Genomic DNA, 13,241 nt, shown 5'->3' on the forward strand with positions numbered 1-13,241 from the left:
TAATATACAAGGTGCCATAAAATAAAACCTACTAATAACCCCTTCAAGCTGCGTTCCCACCAGAGATGTGCGAGGCGTTGCAAGGAATGTATTTTGAACATGAAACTACTGTGAGACTCACATTAATAGTAGATTGTACAACTAGAGCATAAAACGAGCCATTTTACCCAAGACGTTCATATAGCCACCCGAGCCGGTATCGAGGGGAAAGTGGGTTTAATGCTCGAGTTTTACACTGCTTTCACTTCGATGGCGAGGAAACGAACACGCCTGATTACCTTGATCTTAGACGAAGATTTTATTTTATGCACTAGTGCATAAAAACTCATTTTATGTCGCCTAGATCCAGCATAAACACCAACTTTACGAGCATGAGAAGTCAAAGATATTTTTAGATGACAGAGAGTGATATTTTATTATTATTTTAACGTCATTGTAATATTGGACTGTAACGCATTAGGATTTAATTTTATTGAAATTTAAATAGTATAAATTTATTATTTATTTGATTATAAATTTTGATTGTGATCTAATTAAAATTTCTGGTTTTCACATGTTGTATTTTATATTATTTAATTGATGATTATGTTTGAATTGTAATTAATTTCAATTTTTGAGGTGTACCTAGCTGTTTGGCTCGCAACGAGTCAGTAGCGTTGGCCGCTGCGGCGTCCCGCGCTGCCTCCAACTCCGACACCTGAGCCGTCAGCTTTTCCACGCGCTCTGCGCTGTCCTGCGAAAAAGTATAACGCTTTGGGTGACACCATTTACCGGCACGGATAATACCGACATGGAAATACCGACCCGATATTTCGTGTACACGCCCATACAAACTGGTGTCAATCTGACAAGTTTCTATGGGCGTGTCACAAATATCATGTCGGTATTGTATGTACGTCGGTAAATAGTACGTCACCCCCTAACGTTTTTAAAAGCTTCGTTTATTTATTACCCGACTGCCCGAAGGAGGGTTATTTGTTTATTTATTTATTATGTCAAATCTTGCAAGTCCCACTTCCAGTAGTCCGATCGACTTGAAATTTGGTAAACTTATGTAAATCTGGTGACAATCCAATAATCTGACAGTGACATCCTGGTAGTCCGGCCAGGATTGTCTCCACAGGACGGAACTCTTCAATGATTAATGGCATCAACTTAATATTTGGTATTCAAATGTAGTTTGGGTGACAATGCAAGTACAGTCAACAAAAAGTACAGGCAGCAAAAAAAAGCTCGTGTTAAATTTATTTTTTTACCAAAAACTTATATTTAATATTTTTCATGTGTGTGTGTTTTCGCTGTAAACGCCACCTATTTAAGGGGTAAACAGAATGCTCATACGAATTCATCATCATCATCATAGTAGCTCTCTCCACAGCTCGTTGCGTGACTCTGAGTCTTTCCAAGAGGCCAAGAGTTAAGGACTATATCCAAGGGCGTGTTGAATTTTTTCGTACCTACGATGACGTCACGAGCGAGATTTAGTGATGGGAAAGGTTCTTTGTATTGAAAAGTATGAGACTATGGCCACTAGCACGTTTCGTAACAGTGGTCGCCGTCGCGTGTCATGTATGCCGTTGACATTCCTGACACGTTCCTATTACGATCATGGCAGTATACGGTGTAGTCCTTTATACAACCAGTTAGTGTACCTTATAAGCATCCATCTCCATCCGGAGCTTGCTCTGCGTCCACTTGAGACGTCCTTCCAACTCCTTCACGTCCTCCCGCACCTTTAACAACTCACGGTCGCAGTTCTGAAGTTCGTGGCACTGAAAAAAAGGAGGTAACTCTAAATTCTTACATACAATACCTCTAGTAGATTGTACAACAAGAGCATAAAACGAGCAATTTTACCCGAGATGTTCACTCGTATAGCCACCCGAGCCGGTACGGTACGTTTTACACTGCTTTTCACTTATTGCGAGGAAATGAAATAGCAACAGTGGAAACAATTATTCACTTTCTATGTACTTTTTATTCTTTATGCATTATTATAAAAAAAAATATTGATTTATTTGATTGATTTTTAGTTTCATATAAATTACAAAATTATTAAAGAAATATGTAGAAACTTTTTTGTTTGTGGCTGTTCACACCTGATTACCTTGGTCTTAGACGAAGATTTTATTTTATGCACTAGAGCATAAAAAGTCTTTTTATGTCGCCTAGACACAGCATAAAAACGAACTTTACGAGCATGAGAAGTGAAAAAAATATTTATATAAAATAATTTATATAAAACTAAAAATCAATCAAATCAATCAAAATAAATCAATAAAATTAAATAAAAATGAATTTTGTAACAATGCATAAAAATAAAAAGTACATAGAAAGTGCAATGAATAATTGTTTCCACTGTTGCTATTTCATTTCCTCGCAATCTAAGTGAAAAGCAGAGTGTACTCGAGCATTAAACCCATTTTCCCCTCGACGTGTCTATCCACCTATATGAACGTCTTGGGCCAAATGGCTTAATTTATGCACTTGTTGTACAATCTACTATTAGTACAGTCAAGTGAACAGCACCAATATCTGACAAATTCAAATTAAAATTCTGTATTGCATGTCACACAACAAAGGTATACATGTCACACAGCAAAGCGTGCATAAATATCTGATACGAATGTATTTCTAGGGCCGGTAGGATACGTTAGATATTTATGCACGCCCCGCTGTGGCAGATAACTTGCACGGCGCTTTAATAATAATAATAATAAATAATAAACTATTTAAGGCAACACGGTCCATACATATATATAATTTTATAAGAAGAAGCAACAACTTTGATAAGAAGTTACGGGGTAGCATGAGGAAAATCGCATTCCAGCGAGCTTATCATCAGAACTCAATAATCCTCTGCTTGTCCTCCCTTTAATCTTGTTGCTAAGCCACTCCATCTCCGCTAAGCTTTTTTGGCCTAGGCCGGGCGCGGCGCCTATATCGCACCAAATTCCCTTTTAGATCATACTTTCTGGAATATACAATTACCGCACCCGCTTGCAGCACCAGCTCTTACCCTTAATCGCCTAAAATAGGCCTATATTGTCTGCATCGCTATTGCGCCTCTCAAAAGGCACATCAAATTTTTGGAAACTGCAAAATGGTGCATGTTGCTACCTGACGCCTAGGGCGACCTCTCCACAAGGCAGGTGCGTGTGGGGGCAGCTGATAGCGCTGTCTACCCTCACTGCACACCAATGGGCGGCGCTGAACGCTTGTTCCACTTACCTTATCATCATAGAGCTGGCAAATGCTCTGCTTGTCCTTCCTAGCAGCTTGTTGTTATGTTAAGCCTACGCCTAAGTCACGCGTCGCGCCTAGATCACCCCAAACTCCCTTCCAGGACATACAACACCGCACCTGCTTGTTTCATACCTTATCATCATAAAGCTGGCAAATCCTCTGCTTGTCCTCCCTAGCAGCTTTAATCTTGTTGTTGAGCAGCTCTGCCTCAGCTACGGCCGCCTTCTCGGCCTTAGCGGCCACATCGGCCGCGCGCCGCGCCTCGATCGCACTGCACTCCACGCTCGCGTAACGCATCACCGCCGCATCTTTCTCGCGTTCCGCTTGCTCCACGCGTTTCGACATCTCAAATAAAAAAAAAAGTAATTCAACTTGAAAGACAACTTTTCGTCACTATGTTTATAATTTTCATATGCCAGCAAAATAGACGTGTCTGTCAACTTGAAAGTTCGACTTTAGCAACATATTCATTTGATAGGAACTTGTTTAAAAATTGATAAACCACTTATTTTGCTGATGGTATATGGTTTTTCTTTTCACAATAGTGATAATGTTATATGTAGGTATAGTGGAAATTAAAACAATAATACAGAATCACAACTCACCATATCCATCTTGACCTCCAACTCTTTAAATGTCTGATCTCTCTCTTGTAACTCATCAGCCTGCTGTTTCACCCTCTCCCTCAGCACACTATTCTCCCTTCTCTGCTCCCCTAAAACTCTTTCTAATGACTCTATCTGTAGCCTCAACACATCGCCTTTAACATTGCTCTCTTCAACATTCAAAATTGGCTTATTTTCATCTATAATTTCAGATTCATTAACATTCGGTTCAGCTTTCAATGCATCAATACCATTATTGACTTTTTCATCATTTTGCTCATCTTCGAATATGTCCTTCATCAATTTACCATTGGTCATTGGTTTCACTGTCTTCATATATGGCATTTGACCTGTTCTGTATGTGTAAGCACTTTTCAAACTGCCACTGACTGAAGAAAATATCCCATGTACATTTTTAACAATGCTTCCTATATCTTGGGACAAGATTTCTTTTGGTATTCTCGGGTATCGCACATCAAGAGTAGTTTGTGAATCTGGTGTTATTACTTGAGTAGCACTAACTTTATTCTTTTGGCTTTTAAATTGAGACAGTATGGTGTCTTTATCAACAATGCTTTGATCTGTTTTAATATCTATGGATATGTTTTCAGCGCTGCGGCTGTATGGAGACTTGCATATAGTAATATTTGTGTTTGTTGCTTCGTGTAGACTCACTGTGGATGTCGCTAAACTCTTATTTGCCTCCAGATATGTGTCAGGTTGGTCAACCGAGTCATTCGAACTAGTTTCTGACTGATTAAGCATTACGACGATAGCATTATCATTATTATTAGAAGTATCAGTTATATTTAGGTTTATAGCTTTGTCTTCATCATTAGTTACTTCTATGTGGCTGCTTAAAAAGTCGTCCAAGTTTGAAAAATTTTCAGAAGTGTTAGCGCCTGGAGAGCTGGCGCTGGAATGTGATAGTGAGGGCGGTGTTTCGTTTCCTTGGACGTCTGCTGAATCCATTTTTATATCGAGTTTGATACCACTTTCTACAGACTTACTGGGTGAAAGGGTTGTATCAGGTGCTACCACGGCCTCTATAAGGCACGAAGACTTTGATTCGAGTCCAGAGTCACAGGATAACTCGCATTCTGAACCATCTACCCCAGTCGATGCGTCGACGTCGACACCCGCAATATGGGCAGGCTCCTGCTTATTCTCCACGGCTCCTGAGGACATTGTTACTACATCCAATTAAATGGAGCGTACACTGAATAATTTTACAAGACCCTGCGACAACGCGCAAGCCATTTAAAGCTACAATTCACCCCAACTTTTGTGAACAAAATAAACATCAGATTTTGACATTTCCCTATCCCTTCTTCCAGCTGAAGGTTTTTTACAGAGAAAAAAACACTGCGAAAAAATATTAACTTCTGAAATAGCAACAATGCAACATATATCTTAAGCAATTCTTAAACGTAACGTTATTAAAATACAAAGAATTAATTTAAAACTTTTGTTCTTTTCTAGCTATATTAAATCACATTTTAAATTTATGTACACACTTTTTTCGAAACTGTGGGTTGATTGATCATATTGCAGCATAAAGAGCCTTTTAAATAAAGCAGCTTTTAAAAAAATAATTTAGGTGTATAAATTCAGCTCCAAAATTCCCAACTTTATAAACGAATAAAAAGTTAAATATGTAAGACAAATGACATCAAAATTATTAATTTCCATTGTTTTACACTAAAACTATGACATATTATGGTAAATGTGTACTCGACTTTATGGGCCCTACAAACGGGCAGCATGCATTTAGCCTTCGAACTTCCGGTATGGGTGCTGCCAGCGTCTAATGACAATATTACCTTTTAAAAATCGTTATCAGATACTTTTTTTACAATGAAACGCAGATTAACGTTTATTTCTAGTTCAAATATAAATAAAAAAAAGAAACTGATAAAAATCATAGGTTTGATACATAGTTTCTAAAACTTTGTAAATATTTTTACAATTAGAAACTGCTTGTTTATGGAACTCTAATTTCCCTTTCTATTCTTATTGGCAACACACACGAAAACGTCTTGTCATTCCAATTTCATTTCATTTCAAAAGGAAATAGGAAACCCTGAAAAACTAGGTCGTGAGTATTGATTTTTACCTAATATCTGACAAACGTACGCGTTGCGCGGCTTTGTGCTCACCGATTTATTATTTTCGCGATCGCAACGAGGCGGAGTCGTCGAAAATGCCTGTAAGTATAGCCGTTGGCTATCATGTGATTTCCGGAAATCGTGTCACGATGATTTCATAACTCGTTTCCTTTCATTTGCGGATACCACATGGGTTAATTTGTGCACGTTTTTTTCTATTTTCGCATATTAATCGATAGCTTAAGAACGGGTAACGTAATAATAATTTTAGGCGTATAGAAATGAGTCATAACGTATTTCGCGTTTCAGGGTCATTCATTATCGTAGGCGTTTACGACATAGTAACTGCGCACTGGGGATTGATTCACTCTGCGAACGTTACATGTTCCTGGGCTTTCGTGGGCAGTGGACGTGTTCACCTTTGTTTTTTTGTTCTTTAGGATGCGGAGTTGGTCGCTCCGACGGTTGAAAATGTGCGGGTGGTGGTTCGGGTGCGGCCTATGGACGAGCGGGAAAAACTGGAATCTGCTTATTGCTGCGTGTCCGTGGATCCCGTGAACGGGACGGTGGCCGTGACGAGGAATAACGTGACGCCGCCCGAGCCGCCGCGCGTTTACGGCTACGATGCCGCCTTCGACTCCAACACTAGCCAGGTACGTCCAGGATAGGACGCGTCAAGCTCTTACATGAAAAAAAGGACTTGCGAAATTTTTGGTTAGTTTTAACAACCTATTTAGGTCCATTCCATTATACACTAGCTTGATGCTCATATTTCAGTAATTTGGGGTGGCATTGGTTCATCTTTTGATAAGATTCATGCATTGGTTATTCTGGCAGGAAAGAGAAATAAGACTAGAAAGAATTAGTATGAAAAATAATCTAAATTTTTATAGATAGACTATTCTTAGTAGACTCTTATTGGAATTTATAAAAAATGGAAAAAGTTCTACATAACCTAATTTTAACATCCACATTTGCTTTATCTGTAAAATGTTTTGTATTCTAGTAATTGACGGAGTTATCATCACTTATGTGTCAATTGATAGTGTCCACTTATCATTTGACACAGTTCTGTCAAATTGAAGTGGCTTAGGTATTTAATTTTACTTTCATTTCATGCTCTGAATATCTGAGTAGTGTTCACTTTCGTTTTTCAAAGACTTTCCAATAAAAATTGATTCTGCCAACATTTGGTTTTGATATTCAAAAAGGTATGGACTACTATTCCCATTTTATTCCAGATATTTTTAAACACACATGTGCTCTTATGGTACAAACTTCTTTTTTGTTAAAAATAAGCGGCAGAATGAAGGAGTGACCTTTGTCCAGTGGTGGGTCACTATAGGCTGGAAAAAGAAAAAGTCAATCTTCTGAGACTTGATACACAAAATGAATTGTGTAAAATCTATCTGGTCTATTGCAACAGTGGAGGTCATGAGTAAACTGGACAATGATAATGATTCAAATAGCTATTTACTTTGCTCAGTACTCAAGAGTTATGAGCTTGTCTTGTTTCAAATTAGTACTTGTTAAATGTACACCACTTTAAGTTGTCTGCTACTGGTCACATCTGTAATAGTTGACCTATTTACACTGCAAATAGTCTTGCTTCAAGTACTAAACCACCAGTCAACTGTAAAGAGATTGATACAGCCAAAGTTAAGGTTGTTTATACATAATTTTATAACTTTGGCCATACCTAGTCTTTGTAGTTGTACAATAGCAAGCTTGCACTTTATAAAAACGAGGAGCACTGCTTATTCAGCAATTTACTCCAATACTATTGACAAATAAAAGACCAAAAACCTCTTTAGGGCTCTTATACTTCTACAGAATGCATACTGCAGCGAAACCATCAGTCAACTTCTATGCTATTTTGATTGAAATTATATGAAACTTATTTCAAAAACAGGTCCATACCTAGTTACACAATAAATAAATTGATAAACCAAATTAAATTATTAATTAAATGAAATTGAAATGAATTAACCAAATAAAAAAAAATTTGCTGTGTTCTTTATTTTCATTATCTTAGTGTATAAATATAAAATAAACTTAAGTGACGTCTGTCTTGCAATGTACCATATAGACAAAATTAGAAATTATATAATTGGAAAAATGAGATATCAATCTTGTTCACTACTACAGGAGTCGCTTTACCTAATGTTTTTTTTCGTATACCTACTATTTATCGTCATAATATGTTAGTTGTATTTTGGGCAAAGCTCAGAAGCGTTTTAAATCGCAGTTTCTCGTGTGTTACGAAAAAATGAATATGGCATGAACTAAACCCAATAATTTACCTTACTTCCTACTTTGTTACCATTTACAACACACCACACACGGTGGTGGTTGGTTTTAGTCCATTTAGATATGCATCACTTTTCATAACAGTCATAATGTTTCTGAGTGTTATCCATTTAAGTTAGACTTTTCCTAGTATTGTATACTGGTAACAACAAGTTTAGTGTCAGCATTGGAGCCAGCGGTTTGCACTACCTGTCCATCATTCGTCTCGGCTGTTGCTGTCCACGCATCAGTCTTGTCGAATGGTGGGTGGGTGCTGCAAGAGACAACAAGCAACGGGTGACTTCAGTAAAAGATTTCCAATGGTTATAATTTTATAATGGTTTAAACTTTCGTGTTTTTCTCATAACTATGGCACTTGTTTCTGCCACTGCAATGTATGTATGTATGTAAATACTTTATTGTACATAAAACACAAAATAATACAAAAAGAAAACAACAAAACCAAAAGAGTACAAAGGCGAACTTATCCCTAAAAGGGATCTTTTCAAGCTAACATAATGTGACCAAAATGTTGAGGTAGTTTTTACTTGTTGTTAGCATGATAAGTCCTGGTTGTGTTAATGGTTATAATTTTGATCAAGAAACTGCTTGAACAAGCTTGATATTTGTGATACAAATGATATTGGAGACATAATGGAATAAATGGGTTGTGGAAAGATACATGTAGATTATTTAGTCATGACATTTAATTATTGTTATAAAATATTATTTTAAACCATACAAATTTTAAGTCTATCCCATTTCTAAAGTTAACCCTTAATAAGGTAAAGGCGATTTAGCGACCACTTGCATTGAGTTGGAAACTGGACCTTATTAATTTCGTAATACGTCACAATTTCCATTGTAATTATTGAAATTACGACTAGCTTAAAATATTTTTTGACAGGTATTCAATAGCTGCTTTTGATTCTGTGGTAGCATGCCCCAATACATGGTGCCTTATTAAGGGTTCAACTACCAATATTTGTCCTAAACATGGACATGTAGGTAATCATAGGTGTATTTACTTCGACACTTGAAAGGAGAAATTGACTAAGCAACATTTTTTAAGGTAGTGAGTTATATACATGTTTGGAATCAGTAAATTTTACTGATTCAAAATATGTATATAACATATAACTACCTTAAAAAAATGTTGCTTGGTCAATTTCTTCTTTCAAGCGTTGAATTGCAATTTAATGGAATCCATAAGAAAGAGATGGAGACTTTTAATTGCACATATCAATACACAGGCTAAAATACAATGAGAAGGAAAACATTAAGAATAAGGATGAAGAGGATGATCCTTTCTTAAAAATATTGTGCATATTGGAATTAACTGTTGTGTCGTGTCGTGTCGTTATGGCGTGGTAAACGATACTCAATACTTACTCATAATGAACAGAAGTGATCCCTTAAATTGGTATAGTGCACCAAAATGCATATGTTAAGACTAGCTTTTTGTATTTTTTTTTATATGGAATGTATTTGGACTACATGGTAACGAGGAGGTTTGAACCCTTTTCAATTTTGTAAAAAGCTAAATAATTCTACTATTTCCCGTTAAATAAAACGTCAGTTGATGGTCATGGCGTTATATTTATCGCTGTTTTTAACTTGGCACGTTTCCACGCGACTAGGTAGTTACGTTACAAGTGAATTATTTATTTAATTGTCTAGCTCGACTCGACGTAAGGCAAAGAATGGCTGATATATTATTTAGAATTGAGTCGCATCTTCCATTTCTTTCTAGACGTGTTTGAATTAAGTACTTTGATTATAAAGACAATTTTTTTATAGGAAATAGTAGTAGTAAACAATTTATTGTACAGAAAATAAATACTGATAGGTTACAAACAGAAAAGTACAAAGGCGGATTTATCCCTGAAGGGATCTCTGCCAGTCAACCTTTGAGGTAGAGAAGAGCAATCAACTGGGCGCGACAAATAGAGACGACTCGTTTTTAGTTCAAATCTTGCATGTTAAATTTAATCCACTTCCGGTTAGGATTTAACTTGATAGGTAGGTACAGTCAAGGAAACTGAAGCACGTACCAAGATGGAACCTTTGTGATAGGTACCAATGTCATGTTGATATCCTAACGAAATTGATTATGAAAAAGTTCCACCCTTATTTATAAATTTATAATTATTAGAATCATAAGTTATTTGATCACTTTATTTAGTTTTAGTACTGACGTAGCCTAACGTTTCTGACGATCGTGATCGCAATAAAAATACAGTTTTTGTATGCGAAATCTGTCATTTGATCGCGAGTGCCAGAAACGCTAGGCGATACGGCCTCTGGTTTATTATTTACATTACAAGACTGCGGGACTGACGAGTGGTCGGAACGTGTCGTGCTAATGGCACCAAACTAGGACTAAATGCAAGAACACTATCTATGCAATTTTAGCAAAAGCTGGTTAGTTCCCAATTCGCCGGATTCTTGTTTCGTCTGAATTTTTCATTTAAACAAAACTATGGAAATGTCGTGGCTTTTTCATATTATTGAGGCCATAGGTGGTATTTTTCCTGGACAGTTACTTATGCTATTTCCTTAAAAATACGAATCTAACCGATTTCTAGGCAATCGAAGTCATGCAACAATAAACAAGCAAGAATCCGGCGAATCGGGAACTAACCGCATCTCTTCCTCACTCAACCGATACTCTAAAGAGGGACGGCATAGTGGGATTAATCGTAGTAGTTTCTTTCTTTTCATACTAATAATTCTCCTGTATCACTACCATGAGTTTACAGCGACCGTACTCGATAGCGACGTCGTAAATTATTTGTAGACAGCGCCTCTACAAATAAGCTACGCCGTCGCTATCGAGTACGGTCACTGTGAACTCATGGTAGTGGTACTGTACTGTCAAACGAACTACTGAGAATAATCCGCATACCTAGTGTATTCTTGCACTAAGTCCTGTATATAAAAAATAATGATGTCACTATACGTATCATCGTATATCCACATCAGTATATTATGAGCAATAAATGCGTTCACCTGGTGACGACGAGTAAACACTGATGCAACATTCCGAATGCATCTTGCTTAACCTTCGGCGTGTGACGCCACGGGTGCAAGAACGGCTTCCGCTCAATGCATCGGGAATGTTACGTCTTTATTCAACACTGAAGATCTCTGAAGAAAACTAGAATTTTATCCATTTATTTACTTACAGTCGAGCGTAAAAGTGGCTTAATTCCCTGAATACTTTGTCATTGTTGCTATTTGATATTTTTCAAACTGTATTAGTATTGTTTTTGGTATGACAAATAGATACAAAATATGGGTTTAGCTACTTTTGATCTTGACAGTTCCTACATTTACTTTATAAATTTGCATTGTGATGTATTTATTTAACAGATTTTTGAATGTTGTAACGTGTAATATTGATGTTTTATCTAACAATAGATAAATCCGTCATGTTTTAACCAGTTCTTTAACTACTAATAAAAATAACTAAGCAGAAGAAAACAAAAATGATGCATAAAGGGACTTCCACTCATCGCATCGCCATTGCAAGCAGCAGTGCTCTTCGCAGTTATGTTCCGAGGCCTTAAGCTACTGTTACACATGCTCGTTAGTAGCATGCTTTCGTACGGCCTGAAAGACGTAGAACACTAATTGCCGTGGCAACACTGACTTTGATCTGGCAGAGAGCATGCTATTAAAAGGCATGTGTATTGGAGTGTTTGTTTTGAGCATGCTTATTTAGGAGCATACTTAAAACTAGCATGCTTATTGCTAGCAAATGTAAACAGTCCATGAGCAAGCTCATTACTGGCATGCTCATAAGCATGCTTATTAGTATGCTAGTAACGAGCATGTGTAACAAACAGTAGCTTACCAGTAATATGCCGCTAAATAAGCATGCATACACACATGCTAGTAAGGTAGCATTTGCTCAATAGCAGCATGCTTTCGTGCTAGTGACTTGTGTAAACAGTAGCTTTATTGTCTATAGTAACCAACGAGAAGAAATAAATTATGTCATGAGACAGAAAAGAAGCGAGAAGATGAAATAGGTATATCTCGTCTCGTTGGCTTTGTTTTATATACGTAAAACATCTGGTTTAAACTGGGATCTCTCGATGGCTATTCCATTGCAACCGTTAAGCCGTTGTAGGCGTCCCGATCTTTAAATAAGAAGTAGGCCGCAGCTCTGACCTGACCTAGATATTATAACTGCTCGCTATAAATCTTAACGCAATTAAACAGTTTGGTGATATTTTACGATTCACATCGACATCCTCTGTTAGTTACTCTTTTTAACCGACTTCAAAAAAAGGAGGTTATCAATTCGGTTGTATTCTATTTTATATGTTTGTGTTATCTCAGAACAGAATTCCGTCATTCCGTCATGTGAAAAAAATTGGTAAAAATTCAGATTCAAATCAGGATCTGTTGATTGGATTTTATTCTTGAAAACCATCATTTGGTGTAGTGGAATTGGTGATGAAGACCACATTTGACCAACGGAGCTACTACTCAATAACAACCTACTTCACGGTTTGAATTTCGACTACTTATTTTAACACAGTTGCTAAGCAATTTATGCTCATCGTAAAGCATAATATTATGGTGAAATGGAATGGGTAGCGAAGCACCAGAACTCCTCAATAACGAACGTCTCTGCATCGGAAAAAGCAATCTTTCGTAAAAGGTTACGAGCAGTTGACATTAAAACTATTGTATCTTTAAATATTTTACAAAAAACCATGAAAATAATTTTCTACCAGTGTGAAGTCGGTGCCTCAGCACGAGCCAGCAGGAGTGATTGAAGCCCAATATATATAAGTATAGTATGTAGGTGAGATAGACAACTATTATTGTAGGTCTACTCCTGCTGGCTCGTGCTGAGGCACCGACTTCCAAGACTGGTAGAAAATTATTTTCATGGTTTTTGTAGTATGTTCAATTTTTTTTATTTCAACGATTCTACAGGGTCTCTTACAGTCCGGCATGGGCCTAGTTTCTCAAA

General features: G+C 37.0%; 2 protein-coding genes across 3 annotated transcripts in view; one reads left to right on the plus strand and one right to left on the minus strand.

Annotated features, from left to right (window-relative positions):
- The window catches only part of Golgin104 (coiled-coil domain-containing protein 186), a 28,415-nt gene extending 22,937 nt beyond the window's left edge, over positions 1–5,478 (minus strand). The window contains 4 exon segments of the mRNA XM_074107783.1: positions 625–733; positions 1,653–1,772; positions 3,379–3,591; positions 3,852–5,478. Coding sequence (XP_073963884.1) covers positions 625–733; positions 1,653–1,772; positions 3,379–3,591; positions 3,852–5,039 — 1,630 coding nt within the window. The 5' untranslated portion in view covers positions 5,040–5,478.
- A 390-nt stretch (positions 5,479–5,868) lies between these two features.
- Positions 5,869–13,241, plus strand: part of Klp64D (kinesin-like protein 64D) — a 35,069-nt gene continuing 27,696 nt past the window's right edge. Inside the window, exons 1-2 of one of the 2 annotated variants that reach the window (XM_074107785.1) lie at positions 5,869–5,949; positions 6,400–6,612. In XM_074107785.1, coding sequence (XP_073963886.1) covers positions 6,460–6,612 — 153 coding nt within the window. In that variant the 5' untranslated portion in view covers positions 5,869–5,949; positions 6,400–6,459. Of the gene's footprint in view, positions 6,061–6,399; positions 6,613–13,241 lie in introns of both variants that reach the window. The other variant, XM_074107784.1, reaches the window with a different exon arrangement.

Source organism: Choristoneura fumiferana, chromosome 26 (assembly GCF_025370935.1).
Source record: "Choristoneura fumiferana chromosome 26, NRCan_CFum_1, whole genome shotgun sequence".
NCBI classification, from domain to species: Eukaryota; Metazoa; Arthropoda; class Insecta; order Lepidoptera; family Tortricidae; genus Choristoneura; species Choristoneura fumiferana.